The sequence below is a fragment of the Belonocnema kinseyi genome, chromosome 2, assembly GCF_010883055.1.
Source record: "Belonocnema kinseyi isolate 2016_QV_RU_SX_M_011 chromosome 2, B_treatae_v1, whole genome shotgun sequence".
Lineage (NCBI taxonomy): Eukaryota > Metazoa > Arthropoda > Insecta > Hymenoptera > Cynipidae > Belonocnema > Belonocnema kinseyi.
This window is the reverse complement of record NC_046658.1, coordinates 178,495,794-178,513,717: the sequence shown is the minus strand read 5'-3', so window position 1 is coordinate 178,513,717 and position 17,924 is coordinate 178,495,794. Positions and strand designations below refer to the sequence as shown.

General features: G+C 21.6%; 1 protein-coding gene across 5 annotated transcripts in view; it reads right to left on the bottom strand.

Moving 5' to 3' along the window:
- Nucleotides 1-8,474: 8,474 nt before the first annotated feature.
- The window catches only part of LOC117168293 (protein tyrosine phosphatase domain-containing protein 1-like), a 42,177-nt gene continuing 32,727 nt past the window's right edge, over nucleotides 8,475-17,924 (bottom strand). For 4 of the 5 annotated variants that reach the window (XM_033353826.1, XM_033353827.1, XM_033353830.1 and 1 more), the window contains 2 exons: nucleotides 17,581-17,914; nucleotides 8,475-8,780 (listed from right to left, as the gene is read on the bottom strand). In XM_033353826.1, coding sequence (XP_033209717.1) covers nucleotides 8,590-8,780; nucleotides 17,581-17,914 — 525 coding nt within the window. In that variant the 3' untranslated portion in view covers nucleotides 8,475-8,589. Of the gene's footprint in view, nucleotides 8,781-10,918; nucleotides 10,953-17,580; nucleotides 17,915-17,924 lie in introns of those variants that run through there. The other variant, XM_033353828.1, reaches the window with a different exon arrangement.

Sequence of the window (17,924 nt, the reverse complement as noted above, 5' to 3'; positions counted from 1 at the left end):
GTATATCAGTCATCGATTTAGGAAACATCATTTTTTTAATTAATACAAGAAATATATATGAATTGAATTTAAAAAGTTTTTTCTTCTTCTTATACCAAGTAAAGTGAAATTTACAAAAATAGAAGTATTTTATGAATATTTCGGTTTATTGCCTTTTTTAACTATGGCTAAACTGATTTGATAATTTTAAATGGAAGAATTTAAAAGCTGTGATTGTAGAAAAACAGGCCTCGGAAAATTCATATTTTAATCAAGAAACTATATTTATTTTTTAAATAAAAAAAATTGGTGAATTGAACCAAAAATTACGAATTTTCTAACGAAATATTCGAATTATCAACAAAAATGGATTATTTTTAATCAAAAAGTGGAATTTGTAACAAAAAAAATAAGATTTCTACAAAACAAAAAGAAAAGGAGTATTTAAAATTTCATTTGAGAAATGATTTTTCAATTAAGGGCATGCGACACAGTGGGATTCCTACATTACCAACCTCTTTTTTCCATTGAACAAAATTTTTTCGTGAACCATAGAACTTTTTTGGTAAATGAAATATCGAACTCAAAATTTGAGGAGAGCATAAGAAGACATTATTCTACGTTTATGTACTGCATTTGAATCGGAATTAAAAAAAAAAAATTATTTCTGAAATTTTTTGCCAAATTTCGATTCAAATGCAGTACATAAACGTAGGATAATGTCTTCTAATGCTCTCCTGAAATTTTGAGTTCGATATTTGATTTACAAAAAAAGTTCTATGGTTCAAAAAAAAATTTTGTTCAATAGAAAAAAGAGGTTGGTAATGTAGGAATTCCACTGTGTCGCATGCCCTTAAGAAAAGTACATAGGTTTCCATTTAAATATTTGATTTTGTAAATAAAAAAATAAATTGATTGATATTTATACAAAATTAATGAATTTTCTTATAAAGAAAAGAAATTTTCTGCAAAGCAGTTAAATTTTCAACCAAAAATATTCATTTTCAACCAAAAACTTTCTTTTTTCATTAGAGAATTAATATTTTCAACAAAATACGTAAATTTTTCATCGAATGGTAGAATTTCATGCCAAAAAGTCGAATTTTTAACAAATTGCATAAATTTCCAATTAAATATTTCAATTTTTAAAATAAAAAATTATACATTTTTAATTAAAAAAATGTAATAGTTAAAATTTAATTGGAAAAAATTAATTTTCAATTTAAAAGACACTACATTTTTTACAACAAAACAATTGGATTTGGTACCAAATCGTTGAATTTTAATGTAAAAAAAGGAATTTTCTACAAAACAGTTAAATTTTCATTTAAAAGAATTTATTTTCAACCAAGAAGATTAATTTTTGTTATGAAAAAATACGTATTTTCAACAAAATACATCAATTTTTAACCAAATATTTGAATTTTTTGTAAAGAATATGAATTTTCCACAAAATATATCAATTTTCAATCAAATAGTTTAATTTTTAACAAAATATGAAATATTTCAAGTTCCATTATAAAAAATTAATTTTAAATTTAAAAGATACGGATCAAAAAGTTCAGTTTTTTAATTAAAAAGTTTAATTTAAAAAAAAAAATGAAATATTTAAAGTTCCATTTAAAAAAATAGTTTCAATTTCAAAGAAGCGGATTTTTCATTAAAAAATTTAATTTATAAAAAAGATTAATTTTCTATTAGAACATAATTATTTTCAACAAAATCCATAAATTTTTAACCGAATGGTTACATTTCCTATCAAAAAGTCGAATTTTTAATAAATTGCATCATTTTCGAATTAAATATTTCAATTTAAAATATTTACATTTTTCATAAAAAATTGAATAGTTAAAAGTTAATTGAAAAAAATTAATTTCCAATTTTAAAAAAAACTGCATTTTTTAAAAAAAAAATTTAATTTGGTACGAAATTGTTGAATTTTAATGCAAAAAAAAGAAAGAAATTTTCTACAAAAAAGTTAAATTTTCATTCAAAAAGATTAATTTTTTATGGAAAAATACCTCTTTTCAACAAAAAATATTAATGTTTAACGAAATACATAAATTTTTAACCGAATGGTTGAATTTTCTATCAAAAAGTCGAATTTTCGACAAATTAGATAAATTTCCAATTAATTATTTCAATTTTTAAATTTTAAAAATGGAATAGTTAAAATTTAATTGAAAAAAATATTATTTTTCATTTTAAAAGACACTGAATTTTTTACAAAACAGTTGAATTTTAATGCAAAAAAAGGCATTTTTTTTACAAAATAGTTAAATTTTTATTCAAAAAGATTCATTTTGAACCAAGGAGATTAATTTTCTATTAGAAAATACCCTAATTTTTAACCAAACAGTTTAATTTTCTATCAAGAAGATGAATTTTCTACAAAATACATAAATTTTAAATCAAATAGTTGAATTTTTTAATTAAAAATATAAATTTTTACTAAAAAATGAAATATTTTAAGTTCTATTTAAAAAATTATTTATTTTTTTTTTAATTCAAAGAAACGGATTTTTTATAACACAATTGAAATTTATACGAAATTGATGAGTTTTTTTAAAAAAAGAAAAGAAATAAAAAAAGTCGAATTTTCAACAAATTACATAAATTTCTGATTAAATATTTGAATTTTTAAATTTAAAAAATATACATTTAAAAAAATGGAATAGTTATAATTTAATTGCAAAACATTCATTTCCAATTTAAAAGAAACTGTATTTGTTTAAAAAACAGTTGAATTTGATACCAAATTTTTGAATTTTAATGCAAAAAAAAAGGAATTTTGTACAAAACAGTTACATTTGTAACCAAAAATTAAATATTTCAAGTTCTATCAAAAAGTCGAATTTTCTACAAATTACATAATTTTTCAACGAAATGGTTTAAATAATGGATGTAACGTTGGTTTAAATATTATTTAATTAATTTTCAGTTTAGATTTTTTCGTAATTAAAAATTGTTGCATTTTTAAACTAAAAAAGCTAAATTTTAAAATAGGTCAATTTTCAGATAATAAAATTGATTTTTAACAAAAGAAAAAAACATTTTTCACTAAAATTATTAATATTCTGAACAAAATACAAACATTTTTTACCAAGGAATTGCATTTTCAACCAAAAAGATTTTTTTCACCAAAAAAGACGAATTTTTAATAAAATACATCGAATCTTATCCAAACAGTTGAATTTTCAACCAAGGAGATTAATTTTCTACCAAAAAAAGACGATTTTCCTAAACAAATTGCATACATTTTCAACCGAATAGATAATTTTTTAATAACAAAAAATCACCTTTTAACCAAAAATGAAAAAGGTAAAGTTTTATTGAATAAAATTAATTTTTAATGTGAAAAAAGGAATCATCTACAAAAAAAATTTAATTTTCTACATAAAATGATTGAATTTTCAACCAAAAAAAAAAAAAGAAATTTCAACCAAAAAGTCAATTTTCAACGAAATATTTAAAGTTAAATTCTAAAACATTAATTTTTACTTTCAATGAGGAAAGTTTTAACAAAGTAGTTCAATTTTTAACCAAAGAAATGAATTTTCTACTGTAATTATGAATCTTCAACCAAAAAAAAAAGGATTCATTTTTACGAAAAAAGTTTTTTTATAAAAGAATTTTTCAAAATATTTAAGTTTTTTTGCAGGGAAGAAGTTAAGAGTTAAACTTAAAATAGATACATTTTTAATCAAAAATATAACAGTTGATTTTTCCACAAAAAACATTTTTATTTTAAATAAAATATATAATATAATTTGTAACAAAATTGTTGAATTTTCAACAAATAATATTAATTTTCTATCAATGAAGACAACTTTTTGAACAAAATTTTTTATTTTTAGTCTAAAAATGAGCGCATTTTAACCAAAAATCAAATAAATAAACTTTCATTAAAAATACAAAAATTGTCAATTTAGAAAAGCGAATTTTTTAGAAAAAACTTTAATTTTTTAACTAAATGTTGAATTTTTAAACTAAAAGGATAAATTTTCAACAAAAACATTGAATTCTCAACCAGAAAATATGATTTTCCAACTAAAAAATTTCAATTTTCTACAAAATAATTTAATTTTTTGCTAAAGAATTGAATTTTTTAACAATATGTCGAATTTTTAAACCGAATGGGCGAATTTTCCACATAAAAAGTTCAATTTTGAGAATGAAAATATACATTTTCAACTAAAAAATATAAATTTTCTGCCTAATAATCGATTTTTTAAACAATAAATTGAATTTTCGAGTCAAAAGAACGAATTTTCCACAAAAAAGTTTAATTTTTAACTAAAAAATTTGAATTTTATATCAAATTGTTGAATTTTTTTCAAAAAATTCAATTTTTCAACAGCGTATTGAATTTTTCAACCAAAATAATTAATTTTCCACCAAAAAGTTGAATTTTCAACCAGAAAATATGAATTCCCAACTAAAAAATTTAAATTTTCGACCAAACTGTTAAATTTTCAAGTCAAAAGGACGAATTTTCCACAAAGAAAAGTTAAATTTTCAACCAGAAAATATGATTTTCCAACTAAAAAATTTCAATTTTCTACAAAATAATTTAATTTTCTTCTAAATAATTGAATTTTTCAACAATATGTTGAATTTTTAAACCAAATGGCCGAATTTTCCACATGAAAAGTTCAATGTTGAACCCGAAAATGTAAATTTTCTGCCTAATAATGGATTTTTTTAACAATATATTTAATTTTCAAGGCAAAAGGACGATTTTTTCACAAAAAAAAGTTTAATTTTCAAGCCCAAATGAGGAATTTTCTACAAAACAGTTGAATTTTCTGCCAATTAACTCAATTTTGTAACGGCATGTTGAATTTTTAAACGGAAAGAAAGAATTTTAAACAATAAAGTGGAATTTTCAACCAAAAAATTTAAATTTTCTACCAAACTTTTGAATTTTATATCAGACTATTGAATTTTTTAACGATAAGTTGAATTTTTAAACCAAAAGGATTAATTTTCCACAAAAAAGTTGAATTTTCAACCAGAAAATATAAATTTCCACCTAAAAAATTTTTATTTTCTACAAAACAGTTAAGCTTTCAACTCAAAAATACAAATTTATAAACGCAGCATGCAATTTTTATAAAAACAGCTGAATTTTCAACTAAAATTAATATTTAAACAGTTTCATTTTTACCAAAAAAATTTATTTACTACAAAAAGGACGAATTTTCGAGAAAATGCCTTAAATTTTTAACCATGGAGTTAATTTTTTAGTTTGAAAAAAAATCACTTTCTTAACCAAAAATGGAATAAACAAATTTTCAATTTTAAAAGGTAATTTTTTTAAACATTCAATTTTTTACAAAATAGTTGAGTATACAAGCGAAAATGATTAATTTTCCACAAAAAAGTCGAATTTTCAACCAAAGAATATGAATTTTCAACAACAAAAAAAGTTTAATTTTCTATCCAGTTCTTAAATTTTTAAGCCAAAATAATGCATTTTCAATCAAAACAATCTAATTTTCAACTGAAGTTGTGAATCTTCAAAAAAAATGTAATGAAATAGTTCAAATTTCAACCAAAGAATTTAATTTTCAACCCAAATAGGCGAATTATCAACAAAATGCATTAATTTGTTATTAAATATTAAAAATTTTCAGTCAAGAATATTAATTTTCCATCAAAGAAGACGATTTTTTAATTAAATAGTAAAATTTTTAATCTAGGAAAGGTCAATTTTTAACCAAAAATGTAATAAATTAATTTGAATTGAAAAAAAATCAATTTAGAAAAGTGATTTTTTTACAAAATGATAAATTTTCCACAAAAAAGTCGAATTTTCAACCCAAAATTATGAATTTTCAACAAAAGAAAAGTAGAATTTTCGATCACGCAGTTGAATTTTACAAACGCGAATTATCAACAAAATTCATTAATTTTTTATTAAATATTTGAATTTTCAATCAGGAATATTATTTTTTTACCAAAGAAGACGAATTTTTAGGTAAATAGTAGAATTTTTAGTCTTGAAAAATGACTTTTTAACTAAAAATGGAATGAATAATTTTTGATTTGAAAAACAATAATTTCCAATTTATAAAAGTGAATTTTGTACAAAGTAGTTGAATTTTCAAGACAAAATAATGAATTTTTTACAAAACATTTGAATTTTAAACCCAAAAATAATTTTTTAAAGAAAGGAGTTAATTTTTAACCAAAAAGATTCATTTTCTATTAGAAAATAGATAATTTAAACAAAATATATTAATTTTAATCAAAAAAATATTTAATTTTGTATTAAAATAACGAATTTTCTACACATCACATAATTTTACAATGATTAGTTTTGATTTTTTCGAGTTTAAAAATTGTGTACTAACTACGTGCATTTTTAAACTAAAAAGTCGAATTTTCTACCCAAAAATATGAATTTTTAACAACAAAAAGTTGAATTTTCTATCCAATTGTTTAATTTTTATGGCAAAAATATGAATTTTCAAACAATATAATTTTTTACTAAAATTATGAATCTTCAAAAAAAATGTAATTAAATGGTTTAACTTTCAACCAAAGAATTTAATTTTCGACCTAAAAATGCGAATTATCAACAAAATGCATTAGTATTCAATTAAATGTTTAACTTTCAACCAGCAATAATTATTTTGTACCAAAGAAGACGAATTTTTAATCAAATAGAATATTTATTCTTAAACAGATCACTTTTTAACCAAAAAATTGAATAAATTTTCATTTGAAAAATAATAATTCTTAATTTAGAAAAGCGCATTTTTTACAAAAAGGTTTAATTTTTCACAAAGCAATTGAATTTACAAGTTAAAATAGTGAATTTTCTGCAAAACAGTTGAATTTTTCAGAAAAGTTTTACTTTTTAATTTTAAACCCAAACATATAAGTTTTAAACTTAATTTTTATACAAACAGTTCAATTTTCAACTGTAGAGTTTAATTTTAAACCGACAAAGGCGAATTATCAACAAAATGCATAATTTTTTATTTAAATAGTTGAATTTTTAATCAAGAATATTATTTTTCTATCAAAGAAGACAAATTTTCAACCAAATAGTAGCATTTTTAGTCTAGAAAAAATTACTTTTTAAGTAAAAATGGATTAAATAAATGTGTAATAAAAAACAATAATTTTCAATTTTCTACAAAAGACTTGAATTTTCATGCAAAAATAATGAATATTCTTCAAAGCAGTTGCATTTTCCACGAAACGTTTGAATTTTAAACACAAAAGTATAAGTTTTTTAAAAAAGGAATTAATTTTCAAACAAATACTTTAATTTTCAACTAAAACTTTGAACGATAGAAATTTAATTTTCAACTTAAGACAACGAATGATAAACAAAATGCATATTTTTTAATAAAATAGTTAAATTTTTAATCAAGAATATTAATTTTAAGCAAAAATAGACGCATTTTCAACTAAGTAGTAAAATTTTTAGTCTAGAAAAGATCACTAATTAACAATTAATAATAATTTTCAATTCAGAAAGTAAATTTTTTACAAAAAGTTTCAATTTTCTACAAAAGAGATGAATTTTCAACTCGGGAAAATGAATTTTTCACAAAAAAGTTTATTTTCCACAACATATTTCAATTTTGAAATCAAAATATTTATTTTAACAAAAGAAAAATAGTTTTCAACTTATAGCGATTTTGATTTTTAATCCAAAGTAGTTCAATTCAACCGAAAAAGACGATTTTTTAACAAAATTGTTGAATACTTGACCAAGAGTGATTATTTTTAATAAAAAAAAAATAGTTAAATTTTTAGTTTAAAAAATAAATTTAAAAGAAAACATGTCATCAATTTGAAATTTAAATTAAATAATTTTAATCGCGACAGTTTTATTTTAATTCGCAAAGAATAAATTATTACCACAAATGATGAGTATTTAAATCGAAGAAACGAATTTAAAAAAAAAAGTGGAATTTTTTACTAAGTAAATAAATATTTAAGCAAAAAAAGTTCATTTTTGACCAAGCAATTATATTTTGAACTGAATATGTGAGTTTTAACAAAAAAACATGAATCCTCAATTAAAAATAAAAATTTCAACCAAACAGTTGCATTTTTAATAAGAAGAATTGATTTTCTACAAAACAAAAAAAAAACGAATTTGCATAAATTTTCAACCAAATAGTTCAATTTTCTACAGAACAATTAAATTTTTAACAAAGAAATTAATTTTCAACCAATAAGTATGACTTTAAAAATATTATTGAATAAAATTTCAAATAAATAATAAAGTTAATTTTTAAAACTTTAAAAATATCATGAAAAAAAACTGGAAATTTTAGTTAAAAAATCAAATTAATTAATAAAAATTTGTGTAAATTCGGACCACAGGTAAGTTTAATCCTTGAAAATATTTTATGTCACTTTTAATTTTTTTTTTTAATTTATAACACTTGCACAATTTTTTTATCTCCGAAATGAGTCCGGGGTCTGAAAAATTAATAATATTTAATAAAGTAGTAATAAAATTCAATATTTTGATTTTATTATTTTATATTTAAGAATATTTTCAAGTTGTTTTGTGCGATAAGATATTTGAAAGACTGGATTATTGTTCTGCATTTGAAAAAGATGAAATAATTCATTTTACGAGGAAGAATTTTCTTTGCTGATGACTCTCTCTGATTCGTGAAGGAGATGGCAGATTTCCCATTTTGAGGAAGACCATGTGGTGTTCATATCTTTGGTATTTATTTCTTCTATGAGGTTTAGCAATCGAACCAAAAATTCAGTCACTCTTCCAGCTGTTCCGTTTCTTAGATTCTGGCCATTTTTCCCTGAAAAATCAAAAAATTAACAATAATTTAAAATTTTTAATTAGTAATTTTTAAAAAATTCGCATTATAAATTATTAGGCAGAAAATTTATATTTTTTAGTTAAAAATTTATATTTTCGGGTTCAAAATTGAACTTTTTATGTGGAAAATTCGCCCATTTGGTTTAAAAATTCGACATATTGTTAAAAAATTCAATTATTTAGCAGAAAATTAAATTATTTTGCAGAAAATTGAAATTTTTTAGTTGGAAAATCATATTTTCTGGTTGAAAACTCAACTTTTTGGTGGAAAATTAATTCTTTTGGTTTAAAAATTCAATATGCTGTTAAAAAATTGAATTAATTGGCAGAAAATTCAACTGTTTTGTAGAAAATTCATAATTTTGGCTTGTAAATTAAACTTTTTTTGTGGAAAATTCGTCCTTTTGACTTGAAAATGCAATATATTGTTTAAAAAACCATTATTAGGCAGAAAATTTATATTTTTTAGTTAAAAATTTATATTTTCGGGTTCAAAATGGAACTTTTTATGTTGAAAATTCGCCCATTTGGTTTAAAAATTCAGCATATTGTTAAAAAATTCAATTATTTAGCAGAAAATTAATTATTTTGTAGAAACATGAAATTTTTCAGTTGTAAAATCGTAATTTCTGGTTGAAAATTCAACGGTTTTGTGGAAAATTCGTTTTTTTAGTTTAAAAATTCAACATTTTGTTACAAAATTCAACTTTTTTCTAAAAAATTCGCTTTTCTAAATTGAAAATTATTGTATTTTTAATGAAAATTTATTTATTGATTTTTGGTGAAAATGCGCTCATTTTCAAACTAAAAATTAAAAATTTTGTTTAAAAAGTTGTCTTCATTAGTAGAAAATTAATATTCTTTGTTGAAAATTCAACAGTTTTGTTACAAATTTCTACATTTTGTTAAAAAATTCATCTTTTTTGGTTAAATTATATTATATCTTTTATTTAAAATAAAAATATTTGTTGTGTAAAAATCAACTGTTATATTTTTGATTGAAAATTTATCTTTTTTAAGTTTAACACTTAACTTCTTCGCTGCAAAAAAAACTTAAATTTTTTTAAAAATTCATTTATAAAAAACCTTTTTTCGTAAAAATTAAGTCTTTTTTTTTGTTGAAGATTCATAATTACAGCAGAAAATTCATTTCTTTTGTTGAAAATTGAACTTCTTTGTTAAAACGTTCCTTATTGAAAGTAAAAATTAATGTTTTAGAATTTTAATTTAAATATTTCGTTGAAAAATGACGTTTTTGTTGAAATTTCTTATTTTTGGGTTGAAAATTCTACTATTTTATGTAGAAAATTAAATTAATTAAAAATTAAATTAAAATTTAAAAAAATTAAACTTTACTTGTTTCATTTTTGGTTAAAAGGTGATTTTTTTGTTATTAAAAAATCATCTATTCGGTTGAAAATGTATGTAATTTGTTTTGGAAAATCCTCATTTTTGGTAGAAAATTAATTTTCCATGAGATAATTTCTGTAAGAAGTCTCTGTAAAAAATAACTAGGTTATCGCTTACTTTTGTATTCATTTTAATCATTTACCCAATTTTCGAATAACTATTTATTTGTTAACCCTCAAAGTGCAAATATGGTAAAAATCACGATAAAGTGCATCGTGGGTGTTTCATACCCCAGAGTCTTTAATCATGTATTGTTTAACCCCTATTGAATAGTTTGTCACAATAAAATTATCCGATGTAGTTTAAGATATCTTTTATAAGGTAGAGATGATTTTATACCCATTTATTTACTTTAAATTTGTTAGCAAAATTATTGAAAAAATGGGTTTTTTTACTTTAAAATTTATTACTCACGCAATTTTAATTATTTTAACCTGGAAATTTATTACTATACTTTTGAAATAGTGTACTTTCATAAAAAAATATTTCAACATGGTGCTTTCAAAAAAAGTTATTTACTTGCACAGTTGAAAAGTCAATTTTTTGATAAAATTATGAATCAGATTTTTTGCTTTTAAATCGATTTATTATTATAAAAATTGAAGAACTTTGACATGTGATACCATAAAGATACAAGAAATTGAAGAAAGAGATATATATAACTGTATTTTAACAATTATATTTTATTCAACACATCCACAGTCTGCCCTCGCATGACGCGATGCCGTAAATTATAAGCCATCTACAAAGAAAAAAGTATGTAATATTCGAGAAAAAAATTATTTTACTTCATATGATATACTCACGTTAGAAAGTAAAGAAAAATCAATAATTTTTTTTTTTAAAAGTGACTCCAAAATTACTTGTTCACTTACTAAGTGCACACTGGGTGTTCGATACCCCACAATTTTTTTACTTCACCTTCAGCATCTGCGACTAACGCTTGACGCAGTATGCTAAACGACTTTACTCACAGTTAGTTTCTCCAGCTAAAGCTAGATGGCGACAATTGCTCAATTTTTTCGAATTAAGTTTGATTTATAAGAGTTTGAAAATTGCTTGGTGTCTCTGGCACCCACAATGCACTTTAAGGGTTAAAATTGTTTACTACTTAAAGTTATTCAATAATGTTCTACTAAAAAGATCAATTTTAACTAAAAAAGAAATTGTTACATTTTTAGTAAAAAAAAAAAGAAGTTTTAACCAAAAATTTACATTTTAGCCAAACAAATTAATTTTTGAACGAAAAAAATAATTTTCAAACAAAAAATTTTCTACAAAAAAGACGAAATTATAACTTAACAAATTGTATTTTAAACAAAAAAGTTGAATTTTTAATTAACAAATTTGAATTTTAAATTACACTTGAATTTTCTGCCAAAAAATTCAATTTTTTAACAACACGTTGAATTTTTAAACCAAATTGACGAATTTTCCGCAAAAAAGGTTAAACTTTCAAAAAAAAATTAATTTTCTACCAAACTGTTGAATTTTATATCAAACTATTAAATTTTCTGCCAAATAATTGATTTTTTTTAACAATATGTTGCATTTTTAAACTAAAGATCGAATTTTCCACAAAAAAGTTGAATTTTTAAGCCAAAATGATGAATTTTCTACAAAAGACCAGTTGAATTTTATGCCAAAAAAATTTTAATTTTCTACCAAACTGTTGAATTTTATATCAAACTATTTAATTTTCTGCCAAATAATTGAATTTTTTAACAATCTTTTTTAAACCAAAAGGACGAATTTTGCACACAAAAAGTTGAATTTTCAACAACAAAATTTTAATTTTCTACCAAACTGTTGAACTTTATATCAAACTATTGAATTTTTTTAACAATATGTTGCAAACTGTTGAATTTTTAACTAAAAAATTTGAATTTTATATCAAACTATTGAATTTTCTGCCAAATAATTGGATTTTTTTAACAGCATGTTTAATTTTTTAAACCAAAAGGACGAATTTTACACATAAGAAGTTGAATTTTCAAGCCGAAGTGGATTTTAACCAAAAAATTTAAATTTTCTACCAAACTGTCGAATTTTTAAACCAAAACGACGAATTTTCCACAAAAAAGTTGAATTTTCAACTAAAAAATTTTAATTTTCGACCAATGTGTTGAATTTTCTGCCAAATAATTGATTTTTTTAACAACATGTTGAATTTTTAAACCAAAAGGACGAATTTTCCACATAAAAAATATTTTCCTACCAAAAAGATAAATTTTTAACCAAAAAAGAATTGTCACATTTTTATTTTTAAAAAAAACTAATAAAAAAAGAAGTGTAAAGCAAATATTTATAATGTAGCGAAACAAATTAATTTTGAAACGAAAAAAAATCATTTTCAAACCAAAAATTTTCTACCAAAAAGACGAAATTATAGATTAAAAAATTGTATTTTAACCAAAAAAAAATGAATTTTGAACCAAGGGGAATAATTTTTAAACAAACAGTTTTCTAAAAAAAAGAGGAAATTTCAACATCAAAAAATAATTTGCGCCAAAAAAACGAATTTGCAACAAAAAAACGAATTAGCAACAAAAAACGAATTTGCAACAAAAAAACAAATTTGCATTAAAAAAAACGAATTTTCCAAAAAACAGGTGAATTTTTAGTTTAATAAAACAATTAATAGTCAACAAAAAATTGCATAGTTACATTATCTTTTGCAAAAATTAATGATAAATAAATTCAATTTTAATTAAAGAAATGAATTTCAACCAAAAAAGACAAATTAAAAAAAAATGGAATAGTTCAATATTAATTAAAAATTAATTTTGAACGAAAAAAAGAATGTTCAAAAAAGTAGGTGAATTTTTAACTAAGAATTCTATAATAACATTTTCGGTAAAAAATAATAATTTAAAAAAAATAAAGTGTAAACAAAATATTTAAATTTTTAACCAAAGAAATTATTTTTCCACCGAAAGATACATTTAAAAAAAAGACGCATTCTTAGTTTGAAAAAAAATAATTATCAACCAAAAATTGCAGTAACATTATCATTTGCAAAAATTAATATAAACAACAGTGAAATCATTTTTCAACAAATAAATTCAATTTTAATTAAAGAAATGATTTTGAACCAAAAAAGACAAATTAAAAAAAATGGAATATTTTAATATTCATTAAAAATTAATTTTTAACGAAAAAGCAGTAAGATTTTGAACAAAATTGGTAAAGATGGAACCATTTTCAAAGAAGAAGAATATTTTACCGAAAAAGACGAATTTCCAAAAAATACATGAATTTTTAACCTGGTAGTTGAATTTTTCAATTGAAAAATATAATCTTTTATCCAGAAATGGTATAATTCAATTATTATTTTTGAAAAAAATATAATGAATTTCTACCAAAAATATAAAAAATATACCAAAAACGATCAATTTTCAAACAAACACGAAAGCGATTTCCAATAAAATCGTTAAATTTTCAAATTTAGAAATGAATTTTAATCTAAAAAGAATAAATATTTAACCAAAAATGGAATAGGTACATTTTTTGATAAATATAGAATTTTCAACAAAATGCTTCAATTTTTAACCAAAAAATAAACTTACAAACACAGAATTTTATCTTTTAAAGAAGACAAATGTTTAACAAAATTCATGAATTTTCAGCCGCGTAGTTGATTTTTCAATTAAAAGAGATGATGTTTCAACGAAAAATAAAATCGTTACATTTTCACTAAAAATATGATTAACCCTCTTAGCCTAGACTTCAATATCTCTGGTTCAAATTAACGTATTGTGGTTATGCTTTTTTTAATTATAGCTAAAAGTCTCACAAAAATGAATGTTATAAAATTAATAATATGAATTTAACATAGTACTATAGATATTTTCACAAATCCGAAACAACTATATAGCGAGTCGCAAATATCGTCTGGGTATAATTCACCCAGTTTAGGCTGAAAGGTTTAATAATCATATTTTTTCAAACTTGTTTCTGCCCAGGGGCAGAAAAAGGTGCCTTAAATTTTTGATTATTTGAAAAGTGTCCAATTGGATACTTTTTTTTAGTTTAGTTGGCATCTTAAGCAAACTCACTCAAATTTTTAGCGATTTTTATCAAAAATTGGAGAAGTTGTGAGTTTTTTCGCAAAAAACGAAATTTTACCCACTTTTTTAAAAATAATTTTTCTGGTGTACTTAATATAATTTTTCTTTATGAGACCAAGATGTCTTTGGAAAATGATATCCAAAGAAGCTATGCAAAAATTGGCAGGTCAAAATGCACAACCGTTAAATTTTTATAACAGTTTTTCGGCTGGGGTACACAAAACCCAAGTGTGTCAAGTAAGGGTGGAAAAATTATGTAACTGGAATAGGGGTACTTTAAATATAAATAAACTTTAAACATTCTGTTACGAAATCGAGAAAAATTAAAATTTAATCTTTATGTAATTTAATATGGTGAAAAAATCAGGCAATAATTAATTAATGGGTTCATAACGTAAAAAGCATTCAAAAATAATTTTCATTTAGACACTGAAATAATTTTTATTCTACTTTCGATTGAATTTTCACTTTCATTTCTGAACATTTGAAAATACCCATTTCACATCATCAGAATCATTTGAAAAATTATGTAATTTAAATAGGGATCTTTTAATATAAACTTTTATTATGCAAATAATATTCAATTATATTACCTTCGAATTAATAATCAGTTTATGTCACCTGATTTAAAAAATTAAATTGTAATCTTTATTCAACTAAATATTTTGAAAAAATTGTTCATATAATAATTAATTAATTATTTAACAATATGAAAAGCATTTAACTATAATCTTCAGTGAAACACTCAAATAATTTTCACTTAATATCTTTTTTTAAATTTGAGCTTTCATTGCTTGAAATTTGATGTATTAATAACATTTTTTAATAATTTCAGAAATCATAATTTTCAATAGAATAAATTAAAAGTTAATCAGTTCAAAACATAAAAAGCATTAAACCATTGTTTTAATGGAAAATTCAAATAATTTAAAGATTTAAAAAATTATTTTAATTGAAACATTTAAATAATTTTCACATATATAATTTTTTTTTAATTTGAACTTATCTTTAACTTTAGTTAATTGTAAGCTTCTAATTCTAGAAAATATCCATTTTTAGCAGAATCTATTAATAATTAATCTTAATAAGTAAAGAACATAAAGAAAAATAATCTTTATGATTAAAAATTGATCTTTTCTTCAAAATTTAATAATTTTGATGAAATTTTATATTTTTTAAAGAAAAACTCAACTATTTCATTGAAAGTCAACTTATTTTGTTAGAAATATATTTTTTGGTAAAAAATGATCTTTTTCTTTGCAAAGTTATTCTTCTGGTTTAAAATTTTTTCTTATCGGTTCAAAATTCAAGTATTCCAGTTAAAACACAAATCATTTTAGTTAAAAATTCATCTTTTAGGTTGGAAATAAAATTAGTTGATTGAAAGTTAAGCTCTTTTGTTACATTTTTTTATGAAAGATTCATTATTTTAATTAAAAATTCATTTTTTTAATATAAGCTATTTTAGTTAGCTGAAAAAATTTGTTTCTTGTTTGAAAATTATAATTTATTTGAGCTGCAAATGTAACTATTATTCTAGTTGAATTATTCAATTTTTGGTCGAGAAATTATCTTTTTTAATTAACTTTTTTTTGTAGGCATTAATCCTCTTGGTTGAAAATAAATTTTTTTTGTTAAAAATTAAATTATTCTAGTTAAAAATTAATTTTAATTGTTTAAGATTAAACTATTCCAGTGAAATATATATAATTTGATTTGAAAAATCATCACCATATTCGAAAATTTGAGTCTTTTTTTTTTAAACGTAGTTTTTCTTTTTGATTAAAATTCGTTTTTTTCTGTTTGGTTGAACATTAATTTTTTTAACTTAACATTTAATTATTTAAGTTTTGTTTGACAATCTATTTTTTGCAGTAAAAATGATTTTTTCTGTTTGAAAATTCATTGACTTAGTTGAAAACTCCTAATTTCGGTTTAAAATTAATTTTCTTTAACCAAAAATGTTATTATTCCATTTTCTGTTGGAAATTATTATTTTTTTTTTAGTTCAACATTAAATTGTGTGGTTGAAAATGTGTCTTCTTTCATTAAGAATGCAACTATTTCGTTAAATCTTCATATATTTTGTTAAAAATTGTATTTTTTGGTAGAAAATTAATCTTTTTATTTGAAAATTAATCTTCTGTTTTAAAAATTCATCTTATAAGTTGAAAGTTCATCTTTTAGGATGAAAATAAAATTACTTGCTTGAAAGTTAAAATCTTTAGAGAAACGTTATTTTCTTTAAAAGATTAATTATTTTATTTAAAAATTAATTAAATGTTTAAATTCCTTTTTTTTTGTTTGCTTGGAAAATTGATCTTTTTCGTTGAAAAATAATGTCTTTGATTGAAAGTTAATTTTTTCGATTAAAAATTAATTTTTTAAACAGAAATTTCAACTATTTTATTTTTTGTCAAAAATTTGTCTTTTTTGATAGAAGTTTAATCTTTTGTGATAAAAATTCATCACTTTGGTTGAAGATTTAATTATTGATAATTAATCCATTTTGTTGACATTATTTTTTTTTCTAGAAAATTCATTTTTTGGATTGAAGATCCAATCATTTTAGTTTAAAATTAATTTGTATGCTGAAAATTTCAACTACTTTGTTAAACATTCATTTTTTTTAAATAAATTTTTTGACCGTAAATGGCTAAAAAATTTTATTTTTTTTTGTTTGCAACTTTAGAAATTAAAATACTTCTTCTTGGAAATATCAATTATTACACTTTTTGTTTAGAATTCATTTGGTTATAAAAAAATTCATCACGTTGGTTGAAGATTGTACTATTTTGTTGAAAATTCCCCCTTTCCTTTTCGAAAATTAATTAATTAAAGTTTAAATAAAACCCTTACATTTTTGTTGGAAACTGGTCTTGTTGGTTAATTTTTGATTTTTTAAAATAATTATTTCAATTTAAATAATGCCATGAAAATTTTGATGAATGGTAATTTTTTATCTGTTGTAAAAATATAACAAAACATATAATCACAAATAATTTTATGCACGTGCGTAACGCTACGAGTGATGTACGATAATTAAATTCGAAATCAGCCTTTTATGAGACTACAGCGCCGTCTAAAAAGTCGTGAAAAAATACGACTGACCCGTCAGTGATTTTTCGAGTGTGATTGGTAATCTCGTATGGCGCGAAATTTTAAATGTGGATTTCTAAATTGTATTTTATAAATATTTTTGGCCGGCCAAGAATCGATTGTGAGCCATGCCTTAGAAAAATGTGTGATTTTCATTTAAAAAGTTTGGAACCAATTTTCTATAAACGATGGTAAAGTCACCTGTTGGATAAATGGAGTGATTGATGCGAACTTTTTGTTGTGTGATAGAGGCTATTAATCTTTTCAGGAGAGAAGATTGACTATCGTTTGTGAGTGGCCTCAAACGTGAAACAAATCTTAAAAGATATTCGATCATGTATCTGGTCCAGGGATCTAATTTTTGAAGACACTGCTTTGGTTTAAAGCCCCGGATTACAATTTGACTCAAGGCTTCTGTGTCCAAAATCGGCTTTTTTAACGACTCCATCCATTCATAGAGAAGACTTGATAAAATTTCAAGATCGGTTTCCAATTCTAAACTTTGCCAGGCAGTAGAGCGTGTGTTCAGATCAATCTTTAAATAT